Here is a 25,341-nt window from a genome sequence, read left to right on the forward strand (position 1 = left end):
GCCTTCGCGGCGTTGGATTGGGTGAGGCGGTTCGTTGCCTCCGCCGCGGTCCATCTCGGGGTGGGGAGTGGGGGTTGCCGGCGACGGAACAGCGGCCACGCCAAGTCGTGACTGGAAGCCGCCTGAGATTGTTTCCTAAGGATTTCGTTTTCTTTGCGTTTTGAGCGGCGAGCTGCGTTCCCCGTTGCGCGCGTTGCGTATGCGTGCCCCCGTGAACACGTGCTCGGTTGAACGCGGCGACGAGGATCGTGAGAGGGGCTGTCCCGTGACGAGGGGAGTGCTGCGAGTGGTTTCCGAGCCCTTTTACGAGGGTCTTGTAAAAGGGCTTATTAACTGCGTAATATAGGATTTTCGTCCGTTATTGGTGACAAATGCACACTTACTCGGCTGTGGTCGCGTCGTCGCGTAGAAAAAACAACAGCAAACGCTTGAAGGGGCGATGCAACAATTTTTTGTACTTTGCGCAAATACCGCTTAGGACGGATCCCCGACGTTAATGACCTATGAAACACGCGTTCGTTTTTCACCCCACGCAATAGAAGTCCCGGAAAAAAATTATAGAACAACGAGCAGCGTTCACCCCCTCAACTTGCCTCAACTCGCGGCCAGAACAAGCGGCCGCGTGATCTGGAGCCGATTATATGCCGCCAATGTTGGTCATACCCACGCGCCGGGGTTGGCAAAGCACAGGACACGGGCGACTGCCCGAATGCTTCTCCAGCCACTAATTGTTACTAACTTCATAGGGTCATGGCGGCTTGAACTAGTAAAAAAGGGGTGGAACTACGAGTCATTCAATACTTGATGAAAAGATTTTTTTTTTTTACGAAACACTGGAATATTTTTGCCTAAAAACCCTACGGTATTTGGATTGCTATGTAATAAGGATCATGGTCATGGAATTTGGTATCCTCGAAGCAGTTAAAAAAAAAAAAAAAGGAATATATGAGCATTTTAGACTATTTTTAGTTTTGTTACAAACTATGGCTTTGCTGCATGCGTCTGTAAATACTTTTAATGACAGCCCTGTAGGTATACTGTACACAAAAAAGGTTTCAGGCAGTACACCTAAATATCTTGCAAAAAAAAAATTTTTTTTTGCAAAATTGCGTTTTGCCGTTTAAAGAGCCGTAAATTGTGCCTTGAGGTGGCCCCCAAATAAATACGTAACATTGTGACTTCTACAATAGGGTGTATTTCCTTTTGTTCTTGAAACTTTAATTAAAGTAATTTTCTTCTAAAGAGGAAAAAAAAAACATTTTGAAGTTGAGCTTTCGCACCGCAACCTGGCGTCGTTCCTTGCGCCTCTTCTCTGCACAGCACGCCGCCGTCGAGCCCGGCAAAGCGTGCGACGGTGTCACGGTGTGCACACGCAGGTAGAAAGCAGGACCTCGAGTTGTCGGGTACATCTTGGCGGGAAGGTGACTTTTCCCATTTTGACCGTTTTGCGCGGCTGTGTCCGTCTGTGGACTTCCACTGTCTTGATATCAGCAAATGCTTAGCGCTGCCAGGTAAGAGCATCCACTAGTAAGCTAGCTGTTTCTTACGTACACATCGCAATCACTCCCTCTTCTCGACGTCAGGACAGATGTATTCAGCAACACAAAAGCCCCGTGAACGGGCAGTCTCATACGACGAGGCGATGTGGTGTGAACGAATGCGCGCAGTTGGAGGCTCATGCCTCGTTTGTGTATAAATCGGTTTTGAAACGGCCAATTCTTGCGTCGCTGAATAGTTCCGCTTTTCACCGCAGTATGATCGATTTCATCGCGTTTCCCTTTTAGGAGAAGTCCACGTCAACTGATGCCGTCCGTATTAGGCATCGCGTTTCGAGCCGCCCTCCGGTACAAAGGGCACAATGGGCCTGCTGTCGATGTCGATGGCGAAAAAGATGCAAACAGTCAGAACGAAGCGCCAGCCCACATAGACGCCTTGATAAATTATATACATCAAGAGGCTTTGAAGCCGAGTGTGTGCTACTGACAGATTGAATGGGCCCGAGTTAGAAATGAACGCTTACGCAGCTCTTGCATCCGATTTCTGCTTCACGTTGCGCTAACGTCTAGAATGCATAGGCATCGAGTCATCTGCTTAGGAGCATCTTCAACTTCTTCCTTCATCACTAAACAGATGGCCGCCATTAGTATAGCACATATGCCATTTTTTCAGATGATGATAGTGATCAAAGTTGCCAGTCTGAATTCCGGAAAGGGTCTGTTTTAATATTCAGTAACCTTAATGCATTTCTATGCAACAGAAAACATGCAGGAAGATTGCACATGTATCATGTTTCCCAGTTCTGTTTTATAAAACGAAACAAAAAAACTTAAAATTATAATTATAATGCAATTAAATGCAAAGGTGCAAGCGAGCTGGACAAGAATGACGAAAATAATCCCTGGAGAAGGGGAACAAGAGGTGTTTGTCCTTTGCCCCCTTGTTCCCCTTCTCCAGGGATTATTTTCGTCATTAAAATTATCTTAATTTGCGTAATTTGTTTTAGAGGGGGGGGGGGGGGCGTCACATTTTTACACCAGTGCCACAAAATGTCTTTTGGCTATTAACGGAGGCATGGTCAAAATAGACTGGGAGTGTAACCTCCTAAACTCTGTTGTGACCCAGAGAAGAAACGGTGAGATGTTGCGACTCTTTTTTGCCTTCGTCTCAGGGAAAAAGAAGACGAAGCACCGACCAGTGCTCTCTGATGCATTCCGAGCTCCGCAAATTTTTCCCGAAAATCCCGGAACACTTCACCAGTGACCTTTCAAGCTGCACGAAAAGGTCAGTATACCTCACCTGGACCTTCGAGCAGCAATATCCCGGACCTATTAGACCTGACTTTATCGCCCAAGGTCAACTTCACCCCCCCCCCGTGCGGGGACCGACTCGCTAAGCCTGACATTCGGAAAGACAGCCGACTTGACCCTGCACTCGGCCCGGCCACCGTCCGCTCGACCAGGGTCCAACAACACTTTCCGACAACATCGACGTCATGGATATTGACCAAGTAAACTCCCATGAATGGCAGACTGTCGGCACGGCGCCACGGCAGCCCCACACCACGACCATTATAGTGAAACTATCCGACAACATCAACCTCGGCAGCGTGGACACGCATATGCTTGGAGCCGACGTGCTTCACGCCGCTGGCCTCAACACCATCGAGCGAAAAGACACCTATATAAAAGTACGAACAATCCAGAACCTCCTCGCAATCGACACTTACAGACCTTCGGCCGAGACCAAATTACTTGCTCTGAAAACCGTACATATCCGAGGCAAACAGCATGAAATCAGGACATACAAGGCCAATGATCCAGCAGACGCACGCGGAGTTGTGCATGGAATCCCCGCGACATTATCAGAAGAAGACATCCGCAACACCCTCGAAGTGGAACACGCCAGGCTCCTGCACCTCCGCCGCATCGGCACGTCTAACACTATCCTGGTCACAGTTGAGGGACCACGGCTACCGCACTACGCCTTTATGAACCGCGTCGCCATAAGACTGCACCCTTACCAGCCGCGAAACATCCTTTGCACGCTCTGCTGTGTGATCGGACACCGCACCGACGTCTGTCCCAACAAAACTCAATTCACCACATTCCTCAACTGCAGCAAACAGTTCCCCGTGGGTCAAACTCCTGCAACTCCTCATGAATGCGAGCCACACTGCGCAAACTGCGGAGAAGACCACCCGCCCACTTCCCCTAATTGCGCCGCCCGACTGCAGGCAAACCAAGCAGCTCAGACGCAAGCCCTACAGAAACGACGACATCAACTCCAATCTCTGGCACCACTGACGTCTCAAGCGTAGCCAGAATTGCCCACCCACAACCGGTTCGAAGCCCTTCAAACCTCGCAAAGGAGCAGAAGCAAGAGCCGAACCCGGGACGAAACATCAAGAGAGCTGTCAACCACACCACCCAAAACAACACCACCACCCAAGACCCCGAGCCCCAAGTTACCAGGGTCGGCCCAAAGAACCACCATCCCTACCACCAATGTGAGCGAGCCAGCTTTCCAGGGACCCCCTTCTCCTCCTCTATTCTCCCACCCCCTAACATGTCAAAATCAGTCACATTACACCCGTCCTATACGCAAACCCCACAGCACTCGCAACCGCACTCATCACTCACAGCCGCTTCCTCGCCAATAGAGCATGCCGTTGTGACTAAAGTAGACAAACCGGTAAACGCCATTTCGGCGCTTCAGTCCACCACACAGCAGATGCAACAGGACAACCAAAGGCGAGACGCACTCAGAGAGCAAATCATCGAACACAACAAACACTTGGCTAGTCGCCTCGATAACGAAGCCGCCACTATATTGAAACTAAAACAGGCCATAAAGGCCTTGGAGCTACCACGCAAACGACAAACTAGAAGCAGCCAAGGAGAAACATCCCACGGCACAGCCAAGATAGATATGGATATGAACCAAGATGTCTAATTCTCCACCGCCACCACCCACCGCATTTAACCCTTCTCCGTACACGCCACAAGCAACGTACACCATATGGCAATGGAATTGTAGAGGCGTACGTCGCAAAGAGGGCCTCCTTACTCAGTACATAAAGGTGGCTGACCCCAAACCTGACATCATTCTTCTTCAAGAAACAAACGGATTATTCACTATTCCTGGATATGAATTATTCACACAACCTATAGCATCACGCACAAAGACAAGCGGTCACCCACGGGCGTTTCGGTCCCCATCATGACCGCTACCTATGTATCCAAACACGTAGCTGCTACGCAAATTGACACCTCCCACCTGAACACACCATCCAATGAATACGTCACTGTCCAATGTCGTCTAGGGCACAACACCAAGGAAACTATCATCACGAACGCCTACTGGCTACCTAAACACCCTAACGCAAACCTAGGATGGCTAGCTAAACACTCAGCAGGATAAAAGTCTCATCCGGTCCTCATAGCAGGGGATTTTAACAGCCCACAGCACCTCCTGGGGATATAAACGCACCACTTCAAATGGCCGCAAGCTAGCGCAGGCCATGGAAGTTCATCAATACACCCTTCTCAGTGACACCACCCTGCCCACACGCACAGGAAACAGCGTAGAACACGAAAGCTCACCAGACCTTACATGGTACAACGGACCAGTGCCAGCGACATGGGATAACCTCCAGGAAACTTTGGGGAGCGACCATTGCATCCTACAGACCTCGCTCACTTACCTTCATATACGCCGAAAGAGTTCCCAGGGAGGACTGCGTACTAGAATGACCAAATGGGATAAACTCCGAACGGAACTAGAGGAACTAACCACCCCCTCCTCCTACCAAGAGTGGGTAGACATTTTAAACTCCACATACCGCAAACACACAAAGCACATAATAAACACTCCAGACCAGGAACATGTAGACTCACACCTCCACTTCTTGTGGGACAAACGACACCGCATGATACAACGCTGGAAAAAAAAACAAGACCAATCGCCCCCTCAAGAAAGCTATACAGGCTATCACTGAGGAGGCGCAGGAATATGGATGCACCCTTACTACCGAGAACTGGCTCCAGACATGCGATCAGCTTAACGGACAACTACACACACCTCGAGTGTGGCAGATCCTTCGCTCCCTCCTGGGACAGGCTACACCTAGGCACACACTAACAAAGCTTCTCATGCATGCAGGAGGAGACCCTGAATCCTTGCACGAGACATACAAAAACTCTTTTATCCACACAAACCAAACCTTTCCCCACTGCCCAACCATCCTCCCGAATCTCCCGACTCTCTTTCCACCGGGATCAATTCCCTTTTCAGCATGAACGAGATACAAGCAGCTCTTCACAACCTGAAAAGGAACACGACCCCAGGTATGGATGGAATCACCTACACCACACTACGCAACTTACCGGAGCACTTCCTCGAACCTCTCCTCTCCTCCCTCATGAGTTGAAAACGGCCCTCATCATACCCATCCCGAAACCCGGAAAACCTCCCAACCACATCAACAACCTCCGACCTATTTCACTCACCTCTTGTGTTGGCAAACTTATGGAGAGAATGGCTCTAAATCGCCTTCAATGGCATCTAGAGACCAAAGATTCCTTAGCATACACTATGACGGGCTTTCAATCACATGTTAGCACACAAGATGCCATGCTTCGCATTACGAAGATATATACCAGAATGCCAGTACTACACAACTGTGTACCATAGCAAGCGTAGACATTCACAAAGCTTTTGACTCTGTAGCGCACCACACAATACTAGATAACCTCTTGGACACGGCTCCCGGCTCTAGAATGTATAATTATGTCAAAGCGTTTCTAACCGATCGAACAGTACAGATACAGGTCAATGACTTCATATCCCCTGACCATGCCTTAACAGCTGGAGTACCACAGGGGGCTATTCTCTCTCCCACATTATTCACTCTAGCCTTGAAGAATCTCCCGGGTAAACTTCACGAAATCTCGCACCCACAGCACAATATCTATGCGGACGACATCACCGTTTGGTGCTGCACCGGCTCCCCAGCAGACCAGGAAGCCACGGTGCAGGCCGGACTGACACAATCCACACCCACATAACGCAACTTGACTTCACGTGCTCCCCCACAAAAAACAGAATACATCGTTGTCTCTAACGCTACGGGACAGAAGGCAGACGACTACCGCGCACTCATTCAACTACATATAAATGGCACCCTCATCCCTCGCCGTTGCACCGTACGGGTGCTAGGCTTCCTCCTCCAACAGGACGGCAAAGCGGACGAGTGGGTATCACTCATCACAAAGCATGCAGATAAACGAAATTCAACACATGCTCACTAGAGTATCCAGGCGCAACCGAGGTCTAAAAGAACATGAGATGCGTAAAACGGTCGAAGCCCTGGTCTACACCCGAGTCATGTACAACCTACCTTATGCCACCCTCACCACCACACAAATCCGCAAACTCGAAACCGCGCTCCGTAAGTGCACCCGACTCACACTTGGCTTTCCACGGTTCGCACCCAACCACCTACTACATCTAACTGGCATCTTCAACACCTTGGACGAGCGCATTACCATGCATCGCCACGCTCAACATGAACGTCTAGGTACATCGCGACAGGGCCGACGAATACTAGACCACCAGCACTATGATACCTCCCCAGCTCCCCTCCATCCCTCCAACCTCCCCACCATGGGACTCACTGCCACGTCTACATGTCCTTCCTCTACCGCGAAACATGTGTCCGGAAGCCCACTCTTCTCGAAGAGAAGATCGTGTAAAACGTCTCACGAAGCAAGGGGAACCGCCGGATACAGACCTTTACTTCACTGATGCCAGCTATTACCCTGACCGATGTCGCACGGCAGTGACTAACAATACCTTCTCCCATACCACTCTGCATGAAGGTGTACCCTCTCCTGCGGCTGCCGAAACACTTGCCATCGCCGAGGCCATCATCATCCCCACACATCATCACGATCGGATTCTCATACGCACCGACAGTCAAGGAGCTTGTCGACAGTTTCGGGACAACACGCTCCCTCCCCATATACACGCCCTCATCCAACAACACCTAACTACTCACCCTCATCTGAACGTCACCATCCAATGGATACCAGGCCACCAGGGCATGGGATGAAAATCAAGAGCGCACGCGCTCTCCCGCGCTGAAGGAAATCCGGGGCCTCCTACCCTCTGGCCTGAGTCCTACGACCCACGTGAACACCGAAAGCAACTCCACAAAGCTCGAACGGCTATCCTCAAAGAACTGCGTATGACCGCCTCGGCTCTCCCCCATCCGCCTCCACATTTCACTCGCGAGGAGGGTGCCATCTTACGCCGTGCTCAAACTCACACTCTAATGACCCCTCATTACAAACACTACATACAAGGACTCCCTGGACGCCCCTACTGTCACCCCATTGCGGAAGCCACCCTTCCAACATACACATGATGTGGGATTGTCCACAAGCGAAACCCCTCATATCTGCAACCTTACACCAACTGCCCCCGACCTACACCCAAACTCCTGGGATAGCTGGATCACTCCACCTAAAGATCACCAACACCTACTGCCACTTCTGATCCAGCACGTCCACAACGTACTTGGGGAAGAGTAGTAAAGCTATATTGGGAGCGCCGGACTAGGCGTGTTAAAATAAATATTTTTTATTTCTCTCTCTCTCTTCGTCTCAGGCTATGTTAAATAAGAAGCAGCTCAGCTACCTAGTAATTGAGACGTTATGTTTTCATTCATTTTGCCTCCGTCTCAGGTTTTAGTATGTCGAACAAGAACCAGTTTGCCTGCCTAGTAATGTTTTCTTTATAAAAAAAAATGTATGGTTTGTTTTCGATTCTTGTGTGTACCACGAAAATGGTTCTTTCAGATCAATCACCCAGATCTGTCTTCGAGGGTCGTATACGCATCAACATCGGCCTCGTCTCTGTGCTTAAATCCGGTCACATTAACACGCAGAGATATAAAAGACGATATTCACGACACAGTAAGGACGCGTTTTTCTACCGCGAAAGAAACAAATACCTACTGCCTATCTGTACAAGCCCGAAGTTTAAAAATGCACTTATGCCTCAAGTTCAGAGCGTTCTGAATTCGGAAACAGTGGGCACCGCTAATCTCATAGCCTGTACCTGAAGGCAATTAACGTGCGATCGCTTCATTTGATATCGTTGTTTTGTTGTTATTATAAAGACTGCATTGACGAATCTGATCCAGAAATGCACCGTCGATAACGACACTCGATTTTGTTATTATTAACTGATTTCCCCAGAACTTTGGGTAGATCATTACTTCGCTGCGAAAACCATCTCTGCCACAAATGTATGCAGTGAGCGACTAATATTAAGAGAAAAACTTGATGTCCATCAGACTGAACAACCTCGCAAACAGTTTATGTTCTGTAACACGCCATCTTCAATATCGCACATCACGTCGTCCGCGTCATGACAAAAGAGGTAAACGAAAGGGTAGTTTCGCACTTCGCCCCCGGGAGACGTGACGGTCGATTAACGTAACATACGAAATGAAATGCTACGCTTTACCTCGCTACCTAACGACACTGGGCAAGCGTTGTAGTAGACGTGTATTAATTTTGTGTTATGCGTAAGTTTAGTCAGCCTTCTGGGCGTCTGGTGTCTCAGCTAAAGATGAGAAATTTTGCCAGTTCAATGCCACTGCTAGGTTGGGGTCTTTAACGCTCATCGTGCACTAGTGATACACGACTACACACCGGTGAGGCGCTCATCCCGATTGATTGAAAGGGACAAGGGTGGGGATTGAAACAAGGCATGTATTTGGGCAAGCTGCATGTGTCCTCTTTCCTCCAGCGCCACCTTTCCTCGCTCAGCCTAAATTACCCTTTTTTCATTCGTAATTCAAAGGCTCTGGTTGATGACTTGAGGGGAGATAACCCAGGATAGTGTGACAATGTGTCGTTTCATGCTGAGGATATTTTCTTTATATTATTTCATGCCCCATGGTGAGCTCATGACGGGCGTGTAAGAATGTGTCCAAACCAGTGGGTTCGTTGCCTTCAGTAGCTCTTCAGGTATTTCGAGTGACTCGTTTCTGGAGTTGCTGCACTTCTCCCTCGAGTCGACCTACGTTGCCTACAAGGGCGATACCCCCTTGCAAAAGAGTGCATCTGTATTAGGTCTAGCGTAGCCCCTGTGCTTAGGGATATTTATTTGGCGAAGTGCGATATGGCCATTGCTTGGAGACTAGATGAGCGCGTTTTGAGAGTTCTAAGATATGTCGATAATTATCTTATTGACCCTATATCTAACCATGACCACGACTGTGTTCAACTGGTTATGAACATTTTAGACATTTCTACAAAGTGCTCTCAGGGTCTAAGGTCCCGAGGTCCCAACAAAATGGATTTGCAATTTTTGGGCATTAATCTGACAATCACATGTGGTGGTCGTATGATCCCAGATCGAAGAAAGGGTTACTTCCTTGTGATTCGGCCAACTCAAAATTGGTAAAAATGGCCGTTGCAGGCACATGCCCTAGGGGGTCTCTGTTGAAGTCGTGTCGTCATAGGTGCGGTTTAAGTTTTGTGTATCAGGTTAAAGGGCTCGTCCCTGCGAGCTTCTGCCCGGCGGTTATTCTGGGCTCTGCTGAGCCCTTCGCGACAACGTTCAGGGAGTAACTGGACCTAGAAATAAAAAAAAAAAATCAAAGGCTAATTTTTAGATCGGTTGTACTCCCGTATGTCCACACGGATGGGTCACAGTTTTGGATGGGTCACAGTTGTGTACGTTTACGGGTTTCCCGTGTCGTGTTAGCTAACAAACATATAGGCCGATGGTCGCCGTGTTACAACTAATTATACCCGCCTTGTTTTAGAGCAACGTGTACAACACTGCACGTGACCTTCGCAAGATAGGCGTGATAAATCGCAGCACCTGATTAAATGGGATTGCCCGTAAGGTCAGCTGCGGTTCATCGTGGGGAGACGTGGACAATGCTCGTTAAGCCCCCAGCGCGCGATTTAACTCACTTCGAGGGTCGCCGAGAGTTTAAGAAAGGTGGGCGTAATCATGCTTCGTGATTTTGTCGCCGCCGCAATCTCTATCACTGCGGACCTAAAATTAGATGGGCTCCCTGCCTTTCTTAAGAGGTCGGTGCCATCGATTCTCGCTCTCGACAAACAAAGGTGTCTATTGCCCAGCGGTTTATTAGGCCGAGATTAAGGATGTAACGTACACTCTGCTGCTCTGTTAGCGCGACACCTTTCCGCGTTTGGATCGGACTTCTTGCACTCACTGACACCTTTAGAAACACGAGGCTCGGGGCATCTCATTATGGCAGCCAATTCTAAGTAGCTCCAATAAGAGGGTCAAAGAGCGTCTCTCGAAGCGAGGAGCGCGAATATATTAAGCGCTTTTTGAGTTGGCAGTGAATAAATATTCGTAACAAACTTCTGAAGAGAAAAACAACAAAAAATGGCGATCGCGTGTTTCCGCTGGAAGCGCTATGTACAAAGTAGCCAATCGCATGCTAAAAACAAACGCAAACAAAAGAGCTGGGTCAGAAAGCTGGTCAGGAGCCTCCCGTAGTAGGCTCTAATTCTAAAATGAATCATCGAACATGTTGAGTGACTTACACTGAATCTCTTTTGGAACACAGGGTGTACTTAATGACAATATTATGCCAAGAGTGTTCGTTCTTTTTTCCTCTTACCCCCTTCCCCGTTTAAAAAGACGCCCCCTGCGATGATCCCTCGAGTGATAGCGTACTCTCGACTTCTATTGGCTGGGAATGGAATCGACATCCACCGAAGTAAGCATATATATGAACAGGTATAAATGGTTTTACGGAACCACGATCGACTTAAGTTTGCCTCGTGCGAGGTGGTGTTTGTTGGAAGTTAAGGCTATATTTCAATTCAGTAATTTCAGATACCTCTCCGTGTGGGACCTATCTACTTGCTTGAGCAGATACCTGACATGCCCACCGGAGTGACTCCCATACGAGTAGCATATCTGACGGTAAGGTCGAGCGGCATACAAAATGATACGTTGCTAAGTCTTGAGAGCATGCTGTTTGCCAGACTCGCAGTAGTCATTAACGAACCAGTGGCTGTGATTATCAGACTCGAATGGCGATCGCAGATTTGTACTACAGACCACCATACTTAAAATTATGATTACACGTCCGACCGTGTGACTTGAGCAATAGCAGTTTGTTAGAAAATTACAAGCTCGATCTTTCTGACAAAGACTATACTCTGTTTCACCCTACGATGTACCGCACGGAAGGCTACAAGCGCGAGCTCCTTGCTCCAGGGCACATCTCGGCGGCACAAGCTCTCGTGCATAAGGGGCAGCTGTTAACGCTATGGGCTCGAGCTTCTAGCCTTCGCTGCGGTACAGCATCAGGTAAAACGGAGTGTAGTAAGTACAGTATGTGTGATAAGCCTTTCAGGGAAAAAGCGAATGGTGCCTGAACGAAGATTCGCTCTCATTTTCGACACACGCCGTGGGATGGACGCAGCATAACACGAGTTCGCTTTTGTGCGTTCCAAACACCGACCCTGGATTGCTCAGTCGGCAAAGGACTTGGCTGACAACCTCAAGAAAGGGATTTCAAATGTTGCAGGGAGGCTGAACTTCAAAACCTGCCGAGGACTGGAAGCGCATGGCGCCCTTATCAGTTTCTGGTTTCAGTTTCGCGACGAACAGATCGTCAGCGTGATGGCACGGCGATGTCCTACTAATGTAACAATTGCCATCTGGAAAATACCGGCTAGAGCCAAGGCGCTTATTCCGCCTATGTTAATGGTCGATCCACAAGACTGACTGATCCGCGGACGAATTGATCACGTGACGACATGTGCGCGGTTCGTCCGTTTCCCAAGCGCATCAAACGAGGGAGACGACGAGCAGACGCCAGCAAGGACGAGCCTAACCTGCTCGCCACTCCACAGTGACGCGAAAATCTAACATCGCACCGTTACGTCGTTGTCCAAGAGAGAAATCGATGTTTGCTACCAATCGTACGCGGCTGTTACGTACAGATCGAAACAGAACACCGTGAAAGGCTTCACGCAAAGCGCCACTAGGTTTACTAACCGAAAGGATGACGGCGCACACAAGCATAGTCCTGCTGGAGAAGGCTTCGGCGCAGAAGCGACGAACTTCTGGGCTCGCGGATTGGCGGTCGGAGATGCCTTCACGCATTCCGCGTTCGTGCACAACACTCAACTACACCCTAGCCACAAGAAAGGTCTTGTCCGGTGAAAGGCTGATTGGACGTGCAAGAATTATCGCGGCGTGCAAGACGAGTTTTGATGAAAGCTTCGTGGCGCGCACCCGGGGGAGTACTGGAACCTGCGTCGCGTCAGCCGGACAACGTTTAGAAGCTTTTTTTCACGTGTGGAACCCAGAATCGAGCAACAAAATTAACCAGCGAACGCTCAAAACATAACAACGCTCCATTTTTATTTTAATCCTCCGAAAACAAACAAACAAAAAAAATAACAACAACAAAACATTGTACCGTTTCCAGACTAAACACTTTTCAAGTCAATCTCCTGTCGGTGGGACGAGAAAATCTTGATTGGTCGATAAGTGATTGATTTGCCTTAAAAAACATCACGAAAAAATGTTGGCGAAGCAAGATGGAACTCAAAACGCATCGGTTGCGAGCCAGACACGCTACCGGCTAGGTCGCGCAGACACACGTGGACGGCTGGGAACGAGGGGCAGGGGGGGGGGGGGGGGGGTTATAGTGAGCTATCCCTTTCACTCTTAAAGGTGAAGCTTAAGCGTCCTCCTGTAAGTTTTCGGTGACTGCCATTACCTAGAAAGAAAAACTAAGGCACGTTTATTCAGTTATTAACGTTGATGAGTGATTCTATGTAGTATTTAGTGAAAGTAGAAAGATCGTTTCATGGCTGTTTTAACTCAGGAGACGCACACAAGTGAGACTCTTGGATCGCCCGTCCTCTTCACCAAGTTTTTCTCGGTTTCAGTTTCCACCGTATCTGGACGCTGTGCAGCGAAATGGTCAGACGATCCTCACTGGAATTGTGGGAAACCTCATGATGCACATCATTCAGGCGCTGAAGCTCAAGTAAGACGCCGTTCACGAGTCAGTTCTAGAAACAACTGAAAAGTTACAGCCGATTATGCACCCTAACCGCGGAATTCACTGAGGCGCCCCTCCACTTCCCCAAGATAGGCGCAAGGGCCGGCGCTGGCCCATGGCGACGACGGATAGGCGGCCTAGGCTGCTTATCCGTCCTCGCCATTCGCCAGCGCCGGCCCTCGCGCCTTCCTCGAGGAAGTGGAGGGGCGCCTCAGTTGGGAATAAGGTTTATGAATTCGGCAGTAAGAAAGTTTATCGCGTCATAAGTAAACACGACTACCCCCCCCCCTCCCCCCATTTAAGAAAGGGGCAGTCTACGCGTAAGGTCTAAAAATCCAGAAGGCCTCTCATAAATCACTCGCTGCCAACACCTCCTAGACAGCTTTCAAGCCTGCGCGTCACGTGACATGACGTCACGTCCCGGAGAAGGCGCTGATTGGATGCGAGTGCCGCGTCAGCGTTCGCGTGGGACTTGTTTCCTGTCATAGTCCCACGCGAAGGCTGATACGGCACTCGCATCCAATCAGTGCCCGGGCAGGCCTACGGGACGTGACGTCATGTCAGGTGACGCGCAGGTTTGAAAGCTGTCTAGGAGGTGTTGGCACTGCATCGCTCGGGCCAGCTAGTACCCTCCGTAGATCCTGAAACCGGCTCAGTTCCGTCTCTCTTACCACTGCTCCGAAATCGCAAAGTGCTAATAAACAAACATGAGCCCATCTTTCTATTTATGGATACCATTTCACAGACTGCCCCGTACATCGGATGGATCGACATAATGCGTCAAAAACATGATGGGGGGCGCTGCGTACATCTGGAAATGTCCATTGCTCCTTCTAAGGATGGTGCCACTATTTGCAGTCGATGCTGCCGACCGCCCGCGATCATAATCTAAAGGATGAAGGCGACGAGGCGATGAATAATGAACTGAAAATAAACGTTTTATCGGCGAGCTTGTGCCAAACAAATAATTTACGGTGCATTTAATGAACACTTCAAATGCGTTTTCATTCAAGACAATGATGTGTTGCCAGTTTTCTATGCTCACTCCTTACCTATGCCTGATGTCTAAATGAGTGAGCGTGGTACATTGAATATGCTTTTAAAACTCGATATTAAGAAACGTCCCGGCCTTGACGTCCCCCCAAAATTCACATAGGGTCTCTTTTGTTATCCCTAAGATGACTTGAAGCAGAAAGCTCAAGCGCCGGTGCATTAAAGACAGACACCTAATTTACCTAATTCGCTTTGTCATCCTTCTTATTTGTATTGCCTCTAATCCGACTAAGTGGTCACGTAAACGTGATAGCGAACCTCCAAAAACAGCGCGCTCTTTGACGTCGCACTTTTGGCGCCGTTTCATCGGCTCACTCGGATCGTGGCGTTGGCTGCGGTCCCGGTGATAGCAAACCTCCGAAGACAGCACGCTCTCTGACGACGCACTTCTGGCGCCGTATCATTGGCACCTTTTGATTTGATGTCTTTCGTGTCGCCGACGTGTTTTCTAAAGGTCTACTGAACGATGAGACATCGAAGGCTTTCGGCCTGAAAAGAAAACGAGCGTCGAGACAGCAGAAAAGCGCGCGGCGATTTGGCGGCATAATAGCAAGCACGAGCGAGACTCACTCGACAAAGTCTCGCCCAGCTCCTTACCTTGCGTGCGGCAGCATCTCGAAAATTCTACCCAAAAGATTAGACCGTCGAGCGTTGGGGGTGAGAATGAACAGGCACTTTCAGAGAACAAGAAAGCAGGACGAAATGATAAAAACTACGTCCCGAGTAAGAATAAATGCGGATCTTCTAGAAGTCTGTGACCGAGCGTTGCTTGCTCGGCCCCGCGCGCGGCACTATCACTCCCTTTAAAAGCGCATCGTCCCGATGCAACGCGAAAAGAAAACAAGAATGGCGAATAAAAAATACTGCGAGATGAAATAAACATGCAGCGTCACAGTTCTAACACGCATATAACGGCTTGAGTGAAATGACGTGGAGCACTTCGGGTTCCGTCGGAGAGCGCGTCCTGGTGGTCGGGTTCCGTCGGAGAGCACCTCGTAGTTCAAGTGACCAATGCAGCGAATGACCTTGCACGGTCCGAATTAACGTTCTAATAGTTTTCTTGCTGGCACCGCGGCGGTGAATGGGCCTCCACATCCACACCCTGTCTCCGGGCTGGAACTCCACGTCGCTTTGACGGAGGTTGTACCGGCCAGCGTCGACACGTTGTTGGTCCTCTATCCGAAGGCGGGCTAGCAGGCGGACCTCTTCTGCCCGTTGGGTGGCCAGCTGGGCGTCGTCGGTGTTGTCGTCTGTCAGGTCGTGGGGCAGCATGGAGTCGAGCATTGTCGTCACCTTTCTAACGTGCACCAGCTGAAGAGGTGTAATCTCAGTGGTCTCTTAACCGCCGAATCGTATGCAAACGTGACGTGGGGCAAAACCTCCTCCGACGTCTTTTGGTCCACGTCCACGCACATCGAGATAATGTCGGCGATGGTCTTGTTTAATTGATCCGTCAACCCGCTGGTCTGTGGGTGGTATGCCGTGGTTCGGCGGTGGTCGGTGTGGCTCAGGTGGTGTATCCATTGTGTCAGTTGCGCCATGAACAATAAGCCTCGGTCCGTAATCAGGACTTGGAGAGCGCCGTGTCGGAGGACGATGGACTCGACGAACTTGTCTACTTCTACAACGGTTCCTGACGGGAGTGCCTTTGTCTCGGCGTACTGGGTAAGGTAATCAGTTGCCGCAATTATTCAACGCTTTCCCTGCGCCGACGGCGGGAAAGGTCCAATTAAATTGATTTCAATCTACTGGAACGGTGCAGTCGGAGCTGCGATCGGCTGCAGGAGGCCTGCCGGCTTCGTCGAAGGTTTCTTCCGTCGCTGTCCCTCGTGGCACGATCGTGTGTAGAGATGGACAGACTTCGGGGAGCTTGGGCCAGTAGTACGTCTCTCGAATCCTCGCGCGAGTCCTGCTGTAGCCAATGTGATCAGATGTCGGGTCGTCGTTTTAGGCTTGGAAAATCCCTTCTCGAAGACTAGTAAGTAAGGGTTACCAGGAGCTCAAGGAAAAGGCTCAAGGAATCGTTCCCCTTCGTGCCTCCAAGTGGTCGGTCAGTGCGCTCAGTTCAGGATCGTTCCGTTGAAGCGCTGCCATACCGTTACCGCTCACTGCGCAATGCAGAAAAGGCAAAAAAAAAAAGAATGTTTAGTCGAAGGAACATACACAAAAGGGAACGTTCTCTTCTATGTTTGTTTCTTCGACAAAAGTTTTTTTTTTTTTTTTATATGATTATCTAGAGTTACATACGAGGACAGGTAGTTGTTGGCGAAGGGAAAGAAGCGTACCCTTTAGACACGGTTGGCATCTTTCTATGCGGTGTATCTTGCGTATGTAAAATATCGCGCGTCACCCATAGATTTTGCTTCTTTTTGTTGTACGCTCGGGAACAAACCTTTCGATGCATGCTAGGACCCCCCCCCCCCCCCCCCCCAAACATGCTTAAAAAAGAAACATAATCTATAGCCACAATCTCCGTTCATTTTGCATATCACAAAAAACTCTTCAACTGCTTCTTTGAGGAAATCAGGAATGTCGACGTCATTTGCCCGAGTGAAATCGGAAAACCGTTTCAACAGATTTTCACTACGCGTACTTTGAGGTGGTGTAAGTCACAAACAACAATTGAATGATACGATATGCCCTCCTCAATTGATACACCAAAACTATTTTTTTAAGCTAAGGCCAGAAATAAAAACATGACATCGAGTAAAGATTCGCTCTCATTGCACCGGCGTGTGGTGCATTCTTTAGCTCAAATTATTGCTAAGAGCTATGTCAACAAGTAGCCTCGAATGCTCGCAGCTGCTCATAAGAATAACATTGTTCCAGTCGATGCCTGGTAACTTAAAGTCGTTAGTCAATACAACACTTGATAAATGTTTAAGTTTGGCTCGAAGAGAACCCGATAAACTCGTAAGAACATCAGTACTTGCTTGAGGATGCCTGTACAACCCTCCTATGAGCAACGACTGGCAGCCATAACGAACGGAAACCCAAACCATTTTGCAGTCATAACCGTGCTTAATAAACATGCATGCAAGGCTGTCTTTCACGAGTAGGGCAACGACCCTGCCCCCTCCGATACTTTCCTAGAACCCCGTGATCACGCCGGGAAACATTAAAACCTCCCTAGGAAAGTATCACTATCTTCAATTTGGCTGTGCAACCAAGTTTCTTTTTTTTTACAGTCACGTCAAAATCGAATGCAAAAAAAAAAAATACTTTCCAGTTTCTCAGTTTTGTTGACGACACTTCGCGGGTCTAGATTTAACAGTCTAAAGGGCGGTTTTCTTTTGAGCCCTGTTTTGGCGAAGACTTCGCAGCATCATGCCCATCGTAGGGCCTAAGCTGACCAAAGAACGGTCGAAAAAGGCAAGCCTCTAGCCGCAAATCCGAGGAATGCAGATTTTTTTTCAAAGTCTTCCTCATTTACCGCTAGATGAAAAGAAGCGTACGTATCATATTTTGAAGGAAGTTTTGTGCAGGAGAAACGTTGACTGACTAACACATTTGACCCGATTTCCGAAAGTTACCCGCAGGTTCTCTCGGGATGCAACCATTAGATGTCGTGGCATTAGTAGAATTTCTAGTGTTCCAGCGTTAGCGGTGTCTTTTGTGTCTGCCATTGTGCATGGATTCCACAGCTCTCAACAGACGGCACACTTCCGATAATGGTCTATTATGGTGGCCTAGCTCATAACCTTACTATTTGATCGTAAATTCGAGCGAAATTGGAGAAACCAGCGCAGTGTTTTTATCGCCTGCACTGATGTCCCACCAGCTGCAATTGGGATTCTAGGGTGGCCTTGCTGCTGAGGATGTACCTTTTGAAGAGTACACTTTGTACCACCGAATTTGTTTTCGTTATCAAGAACAAGTTAAAATGAATGACGTTACTTGCAAGACATGGCTCAACCGAACTTGCGTCTTCTTGACTTTTGAAGATGGCGACGCCATAGACATTCACGGTTGTTATGGGATCGCTATCAACTCTCTCCTTGGTTTATGCAACGAATGCGAAAAGCAGTACGGCGTTTCGACTCGGGCTTCTGGCCGGTGCCATTTTCAGCGTTCGTGCATGTGGCATGCACTTGATTTGCTCGCAGCTCAACATCGGCTGGATGTTGAGCTGCGGCTTGTGCTTTGTTTTCATCCACGCCATCGCAGAGACACAAAATTGGCCATTTCTAAAGTTCCCGAGTTGCTTCGCGATCTCCTTTGCGATCGCGACCCATAGTGTGGTTTACACTGCGTAACAGGGAGGTATCCAGCGCCGAAGCCGCTACTGGTTTTAAATGTTTCTCATTCTGATCTTAATATTATAACGTCTAGAGTTTGGAACAGAAACGAAGATTTTTCGATGTAACTGAACGCCTTCTGTTCACGTGTCTGAGCGTCTGAGGTATACAGAAGTCGTTGAACTGCATCGTTGAAGTTGAAATGCATCGCTCTTTTCTTGACTTGGAAACCTGCCGCGCATACGCTTATGCCTGTTCAATGCTTCGTGGATGTCAAAAGTTTACTTTGAACGTTAGTTATGCAAACTACGCCACCTGTTCTCATCACTGTTTATTTCCTTCTTCCGGGCAGTTGCACCTTCGTCAAGCCTGCGGACGGACGCTACGGAGTGCTGCAAAACGGAACATGGAGCGGAAAAATAGGAATGCTCGTTCGTAACGTGAGTGACAACCACTGCTGTCTTTGCCGCGTTCATTCAAGATGGATCGATACGAACTGCTTCTAAATAAGTTCTCCGTGTTGCACGAATTATTCATGCTCTCCAGTAGCATTATCACGCGGAGGATACAACTAAAAAAATGTATAACCGCAAGATTTGAAAAAGACACCTTACAATGCCATGACCAATAGAAGAGGGACAGCTGTTTTACATTTCTACACGAGGAAACGCCGGCATCAGAATAAGGAACGAGCATTTCCGTGACGGAAGTCATCGTGACGCACATTCAAGGGCATAACATATACGGCACCGTGTTACCAAATCCTTCTCTAGCAGTTTATGACACCAGGAGAGTAACGGGACAATACGACAGAATTTCCGATGCTAAACCTTTATGGTAATAATCAGGAACACAGAACGAGACGAACACAACACAAAGTCTCAAACACAGCTGAAGGTTTATTTGTCAGACACTCGTTTAAAACCCGAGGTTCACCGAAGGTACCCGAAGTCCTCCCGAAGGAACCCGAGGTCCTCCCGAGGTCCTTTTGAGGTCCTCCCGCAGGAACCCGAAATCCTCCCGAGGTCCTCGGGGGGGGGGGGGGGGGGGGGCTCGCGGTTACGCTGACGCTGACGCCGACGCCGACGCCGACGCCGTTCAAGCCGGAAACGGGCGCCTATGAGCTGCGCTCTAAAAGGCGAGCCCCCCGTGCCCCAACCGACATCCAAAATCCCGAAGGTCAAGCCGCTTCCTCCTGTCCGGTCCATCGTCAGCAGCCCTCCTCGCACGCACATACATGCACACGCGCTAGGTGCCGCAGCTTGTGTGTCTATGTATGCATGTGCATGTGCAAGGAGGGCTGTTGTGTGTGTGAATGTATGTATGTGCATGTATGTGTGTGCGAGGAGGGCTGCTGACGATGGACCAGACAGGAGGAAGCGGCTTGACCTTCGGGACTGTGGATGTCGGTTGGGGCACGGGGGGGCTCGCCTTTATAGACGAGTGTCTGGCAAATAAACTTTCAGCTGTGTCTGAGACATTGTGTTGTGTTCGTCCCTTTCTGTGTTCCTGAGTCTCGGGTTTTAGAGCGCAGCTCTTAGGCGCCCGTTTCCGACTTGAGCGGCGTCGCCGTCGCCGTCGGCGTCGGCGTAACCGCGCGGTGCATTATGGGACGTGTGACATCACTGGTAACGTCACTAATGACGTCATCACTTGTGACGTTACTTATGACGTCACCATCACGATGACGTCACTGATGACGTCATCAGTGACGTTATCGTGATGACGTCACTGTTGACGTCATCCTCATCATCACGATGACGTTACTGATGACGCCATCAGTGACGTCATCCCTTGTGACATCAGTGACGTTACTGATGACGCCATCACGATGACGGCATCCTCATCGGCATCATCACGATGATTATGTCATCACTGCTGACGTCACTGATGACACCATCACTGATGACGTCATCGTGATCGTGATGATAACGATGGCGATGACGTCACGTGACCTCGCGGGGCTCACGTGATCCCGTGGTGTCACGTGACCCTGGTGACGTCACGTGACTCCGTGAGGTCACTTGACTCCCGTGAGGTCACTTGACCCCGTGAGGTCTCGTGACCCCGACGACGTCACGTGGTCCTCCGGAGAGTCTAGTAGCACGCAGGATGGGGAGGTGCAGGAGGGACGGGTATAGGTACGCTCCCCTCAGTACCCTTCCCTCCTCCTCCTCAAGAGCTGCGCTCTAATTCAGTGTTACAGGGGGTTGTAAGATACTTTTTTTTTATTACCATGAATCACCAGCAGCTCGCTTGTTTTTTTTAAGTGTTGTTGCAGGTAAATCTTTCGCTGTTAATACGTCCAGAAGAATTCTGTCTTCATTCTCCGTGCTGGCTGTACCACCTTAAACACATTCTTTTATGTTGCAATATATATTGAGCACGTCCATTCACAGCATACATCTGTCAACTTGCTTATCAGAATATTAGCACAAACGCTGTATTTATTCGTTACATAATAATAATGGGAAATAAGTTGTAGATCTGTGAAAGCCGTGACCTTTCTGACTATTATTGCCAAACTGTTTTATAAGCCGAATTCAATGAGAAAAACAACAGGTTAATCTGTTCGACACATTCCAGCGTTACACGCGTATGGGCCCTGCGGCCTTATAAGTAAGAAGCCTATTCGCGGCAAAGAGTTTATGTATCGACGCCTGGTGGAATTTTTCACAACCTAGAGTGAGGATACTTCAGCGTCCACTGCTGGTGCAAGCACGTGCAATGCCAAGCTTCTATGCACTATGAAAATGAAAACATAACCGGGTGGGTAACATGTGCACTAACTGTAGTGATGACTCAACAGTTTCCACTCGCGTGCCCCGCGGCGACGCGTACTTCCGTCCCTGCGAGTGCGCATGCTCTGGGTTATCTTATCATCCCACACCTCTCCAACGTCACGGCACCAATCAGAGAACTGCTGCAACAGCGCAACTCGTGGTACTGGGTACCAAGCCAGCAAGCTACCTTTGAGAAGTTAAAGAGCATGCTTAGCTCTCATATCTGTTTGGCCAAGTACAACCCGTCATACTCGACAGTAGTTTCAGTTGATGCAAGTTCTTACGAACTCGGGGCCGTCATGCTCCAAGATCAGCCCTCTTGCGAGATACGGGTAGTGGCCTATGTATCGAGGGCTCTCACGACCACCGAAACTCGCTACAGCCAGCCGTAGATACACGTAGATGACAGCCTGTGAGCGGTGCGCCCAAACAAGAGCACAGCGCTCCGAGCCACTCATCAGTACACCGACTCCCAGTCATTTGTGGCCGAGAGTCGGTGCGGATCTGTCCAAGATCGAGGGGAGGCACAACGTGCTCGTCATGGATTATTACTCCCGCTTCCCAGAGGTCATCAGCCTGACGTCGACGACATTAACGTCCGTCATCGCAGCAGTCAAGAGCACATTCACCTGGTTTGGGATCCCCGACGTGCTGCTATCTGACAATGGACCGCAGTTCTCTTCGAAAAAGTTCGCTGAGTTCGCCCAGAGCTACGGTTTACACCACATCACGAGCAGCCCACGCTACCCACAGGCGAATGGGGAAGCGGAGCGTATGGTGCGGACCGCACATGGCCCTCCTCGTGTATCGAGACACTCCTGGAGTGACCGGCTACAGCCCGTCACAACTGCTAATGGGCCGACGGTTGCAAACAAGGGTACCGAAGATGCGAGAGACGTTGCAGCCGGGGCGGCCATCACGACGGGACTTCAAAAGAAAAGACGGGGAGTCCCGAAGACGACAGCGAAAGGACTTAAATCGCCGTCACGCTGCTCGCCAACTTCGCCCGCTGTCCTTAGGAGAGGACGTGTGGGTACAACACGTGCGGTGCCGAGCAACAGTCCTCAGTCCAGCGAGGCGGCCCCGCTCCTACGTAGTTGAGACCGGGACAGGAGTCCTGCAACGCAACCGCTGTCACCTGGTACCATTCGATGCGTCTCTGGCGGTCTTCGACGCTCCGGATCCTGGCGGTTTGACCAACGAGACTACGGCTCCAGCCAGCCCGGTGGTCTCAACGGCAAGAACAAGTCTGGGCCAACCACTGGCGACCGTAGTTGAGCCTGCACCAACACCAGCGCCGACGAACTTGACGAACCCCACGTCAACAACAACGTCGACGGAGGCGTTGACGGCGGAGAATACGCCGATAACAGTGACTCGGTTGGGCCACCAAGTTAGGCGAACGGTACGTCTGGATTTGTAAAAACTCAGAAGGGGAGATGTAGTGATGACTCGACAGTTTCCACCCGCGCGCCTCGCGGCGACGCGTACTTCCGTCTCTGCGAGTGCGCATGCTCTGGGTCATCTTCAGTTCGATGAAAAGTGATAATGAAACACTTGGGTTCCGGACTCCGGTGTGACTGGTCGCTCCTTCCCCGCGAGACACTAACCATAGTGAGAAAAACAGAAGCGCCCCTAGCGAGCTCCTCATCGCGTATAGGGATGTCCTATGAAACGGTGTCGCGTGACGTCATGTAACTTTCTGACGTCACGTGACTTTGGGGCGTCACGTGACTTCGTAACGTCAGGTGACACCATGGTTTCGCGTGACTCATAAATGAACCAACAGTGACCTTCAGCTGTTTGCCAGACCGAAATGGTTAGCGTGCCGAATGTGAAAAATAAAAACGCAGGGATTTTATAGTTGTAACTCCTTTTTTTAAAGGGTGAATATTTAAACTTCATACTGAGGTCCTATTTCAGCCATGAGTTGCCACCCGGACTGGAGTGGGAACGGAATGAGGGAATGTAATATGAGCCGCCAGAAAACTCGCCCACCTCATAAAAAAGACAAAACAGCGAAAAGAACAGACGAAGGACACGAGGAACATAGTGCGAACACAAGACGCTGCGGTAATAAATGTAGTTGAAGGTGTACCAACGCATTGCGTCTATTTTTTCTTCCTGGTGTCATTCGTCTACTTTTGTGCTGTTTCGATTTTTTGAAACCGAACCAGCCCAAGTTAATAACTTACTGCACTAGCGCTCAAGGAACCCAAACATTCAACGTTAAAACATGGTCCCTCTAGAGCTGAGAAACTCACGGGGACATTTGTGCTGCAGGAAGCGGACATATCACCTGGCCCTTTCATCATGACCAGTTCCCGCGTCTCTGCGGCCCACCCGTCCTTTCCCTGGGCCTACGAGGACATCGTCATATTCGCCGGAAGGCCGTTCCAGTTCTCCAAGAACGTGTTCGGATTCCTCAGCGCTTTCTCCGGCCTCGTCTGGTTCGTCATTGCCGTGACGCTACTGGCCACCTGGGCCGCCTACGTGGCCTGCTTGGCCGGGGCTCCTCGCCCTTCGCGCTTGGGGCGTCTCCGAGCCGTGAGACGCCGCGCAGAGGCCTCGAGTGCCTTCGGCCTGTTTGTCCGCACTATCCTGTCGCAGGGTAAGATCAGCAAGGTCGTAATCCGATATTTTTCCAAACGCTCAAAAATCATTACCTTTTTTTTATGACTTTTTTTTTTCATTTGGTGTTTGGTTAATGGTTTTTGTCTAAACCGATCGATAACGAAAGTTATGACATTTTCACGCAAAGGATTGAATGCCATTTTTCGCTTAAAGCATCTGCAGTGAGTTGTCACCGCGTGTGTAAGAGGGGGGACCCAAAAGTAACCAGAATGTATTTCTGTAGTACCAGCGTCCGCCGCTTGTAGCGCTTAGCCGCAATCTTTCCGAGTCAGTTTGCCGACCGGCATCGTCTGCTAAGTTATAGCGGCATCTGGTGATGTGTTTCTCCAGGCGCATTAAAATAATTTTTCTTTTTTGCAATGTCTTATTTGAAAGACCTTCCATATTAAAAAATTAAAAAAAAAACGTTTTCTTTTTATGACATTTTTTATACGGGCGAATAGCAACAAGTCACACGGGACGAAGTTCGTTGAATACGGAGAGAAGCAGTGGCATGTCATTTTTGTTTAAACATTGTTGCACTGACAGGGCAGTGTGTACCGGGGCATTGCCGTGATGGAACTACCACTCCTTTTCCCTCAAATCGGGGCGTTTATGCCTCACTTCGTTGCGCAAGCGTCGCCAAACTCCCAAGTAAAACACCTGATTAACAGTGTCACCAGGAGGATCAAACTAGGAGTGAACCAATGGTGAGGGAGCAGGCTAGCTGGTGTAATTTGAGCATAGTTCAGGGTGTAAGATAGACAGGTGGGGAAACGAGAGCCAAATGAGCGACCGGATTGTGTCCCCCTCGGCTTTCTCTTTTTCTGTGGCGCCTTCTATGTGGAGCACCGCTAACTCTCACTCCGGGTGGGCGACCGGAGGCGACCGGCTAAACCGACGGAGATGGTTTCTCGTGGATCTTCAGTGAAGGACTGTCGTGCTCTCGGTTTATTTTGCGCACTTTCCCATAAAGTTCCATGCAAATCCGATTCCGATTTTTTTTCTTCTCGCCGCAGCGCCATCTGTCGCAAATCGGGGGTATCCGCAAGCAGACGAGTACAGA

General features: G+C 49.5%; 1 protein-coding gene across 1 annotated transcript; it reads left to right on the forward strand.

The window, feature by feature from the left end:
* Positions 1-11,445: 11,445 nt before the first annotated feature.
* LOC120836564 (probable glutamate receptor) lies at positions 11,446-24,341 on the forward strand. Its single transcript, XM_040205534.1, has 4 exons — positions 11,446-11,487; positions 13,473-13,573; positions 19,232-19,319; positions 23,946-24,341. Exons 1-4 carry the CDS (start codon positions 11,446-11,448, stop codon positions 24,339-24,341), a joined length of 627 nt encoding a protein of 208 aa, XP_040061468.1.
* The last annotated feature ends 1,000 nt before the right edge of the window (positions 24,342-25,341 follow it).

The sequence above is a fragment of the Ixodes scapularis genome, unplaced genomic scaffold (assembly GCF_016920785.2).
Source record: "Ixodes scapularis isolate PalLabHiFi unplaced genomic scaffold, ASM1692078v2 PGA_scaffold11__112_contigs__length_91849675, whole genome shotgun sequence".
In the NCBI taxonomy this organism is placed as follows: Eukaryota; Metazoa; Arthropoda; class Arachnida; order Ixodida; family Ixodidae; genus Ixodes; species Ixodes scapularis.

What these genes read in the sequence shown, in the direction of transcription:
- LOC120836564 (XM_040205534.1), top strand. Translation starts at nt 11,446, where the DNA reads ATGCCCACCGGAGTGACTCCCATACGAGTAGCATATCTGACG. An exon ending in TACGAGTAGCATATCTGACG is followed by an intron (nt 11,488 to 13,472) that starts GTAAGGTCGAGC and finishes TCTCGGTTTCAG; the next exon opens with TTTCCACCGTATCTGGACGC. An exon ending in ATTCAGGCGCTGAAGCTCAA is followed by an intron (nt 13,574 to 19,231) that starts GTAAGACGCCGT and finishes TCTTCCGGGCAG; the next exon opens with TTGCACCTTCGTCAAGCCTG.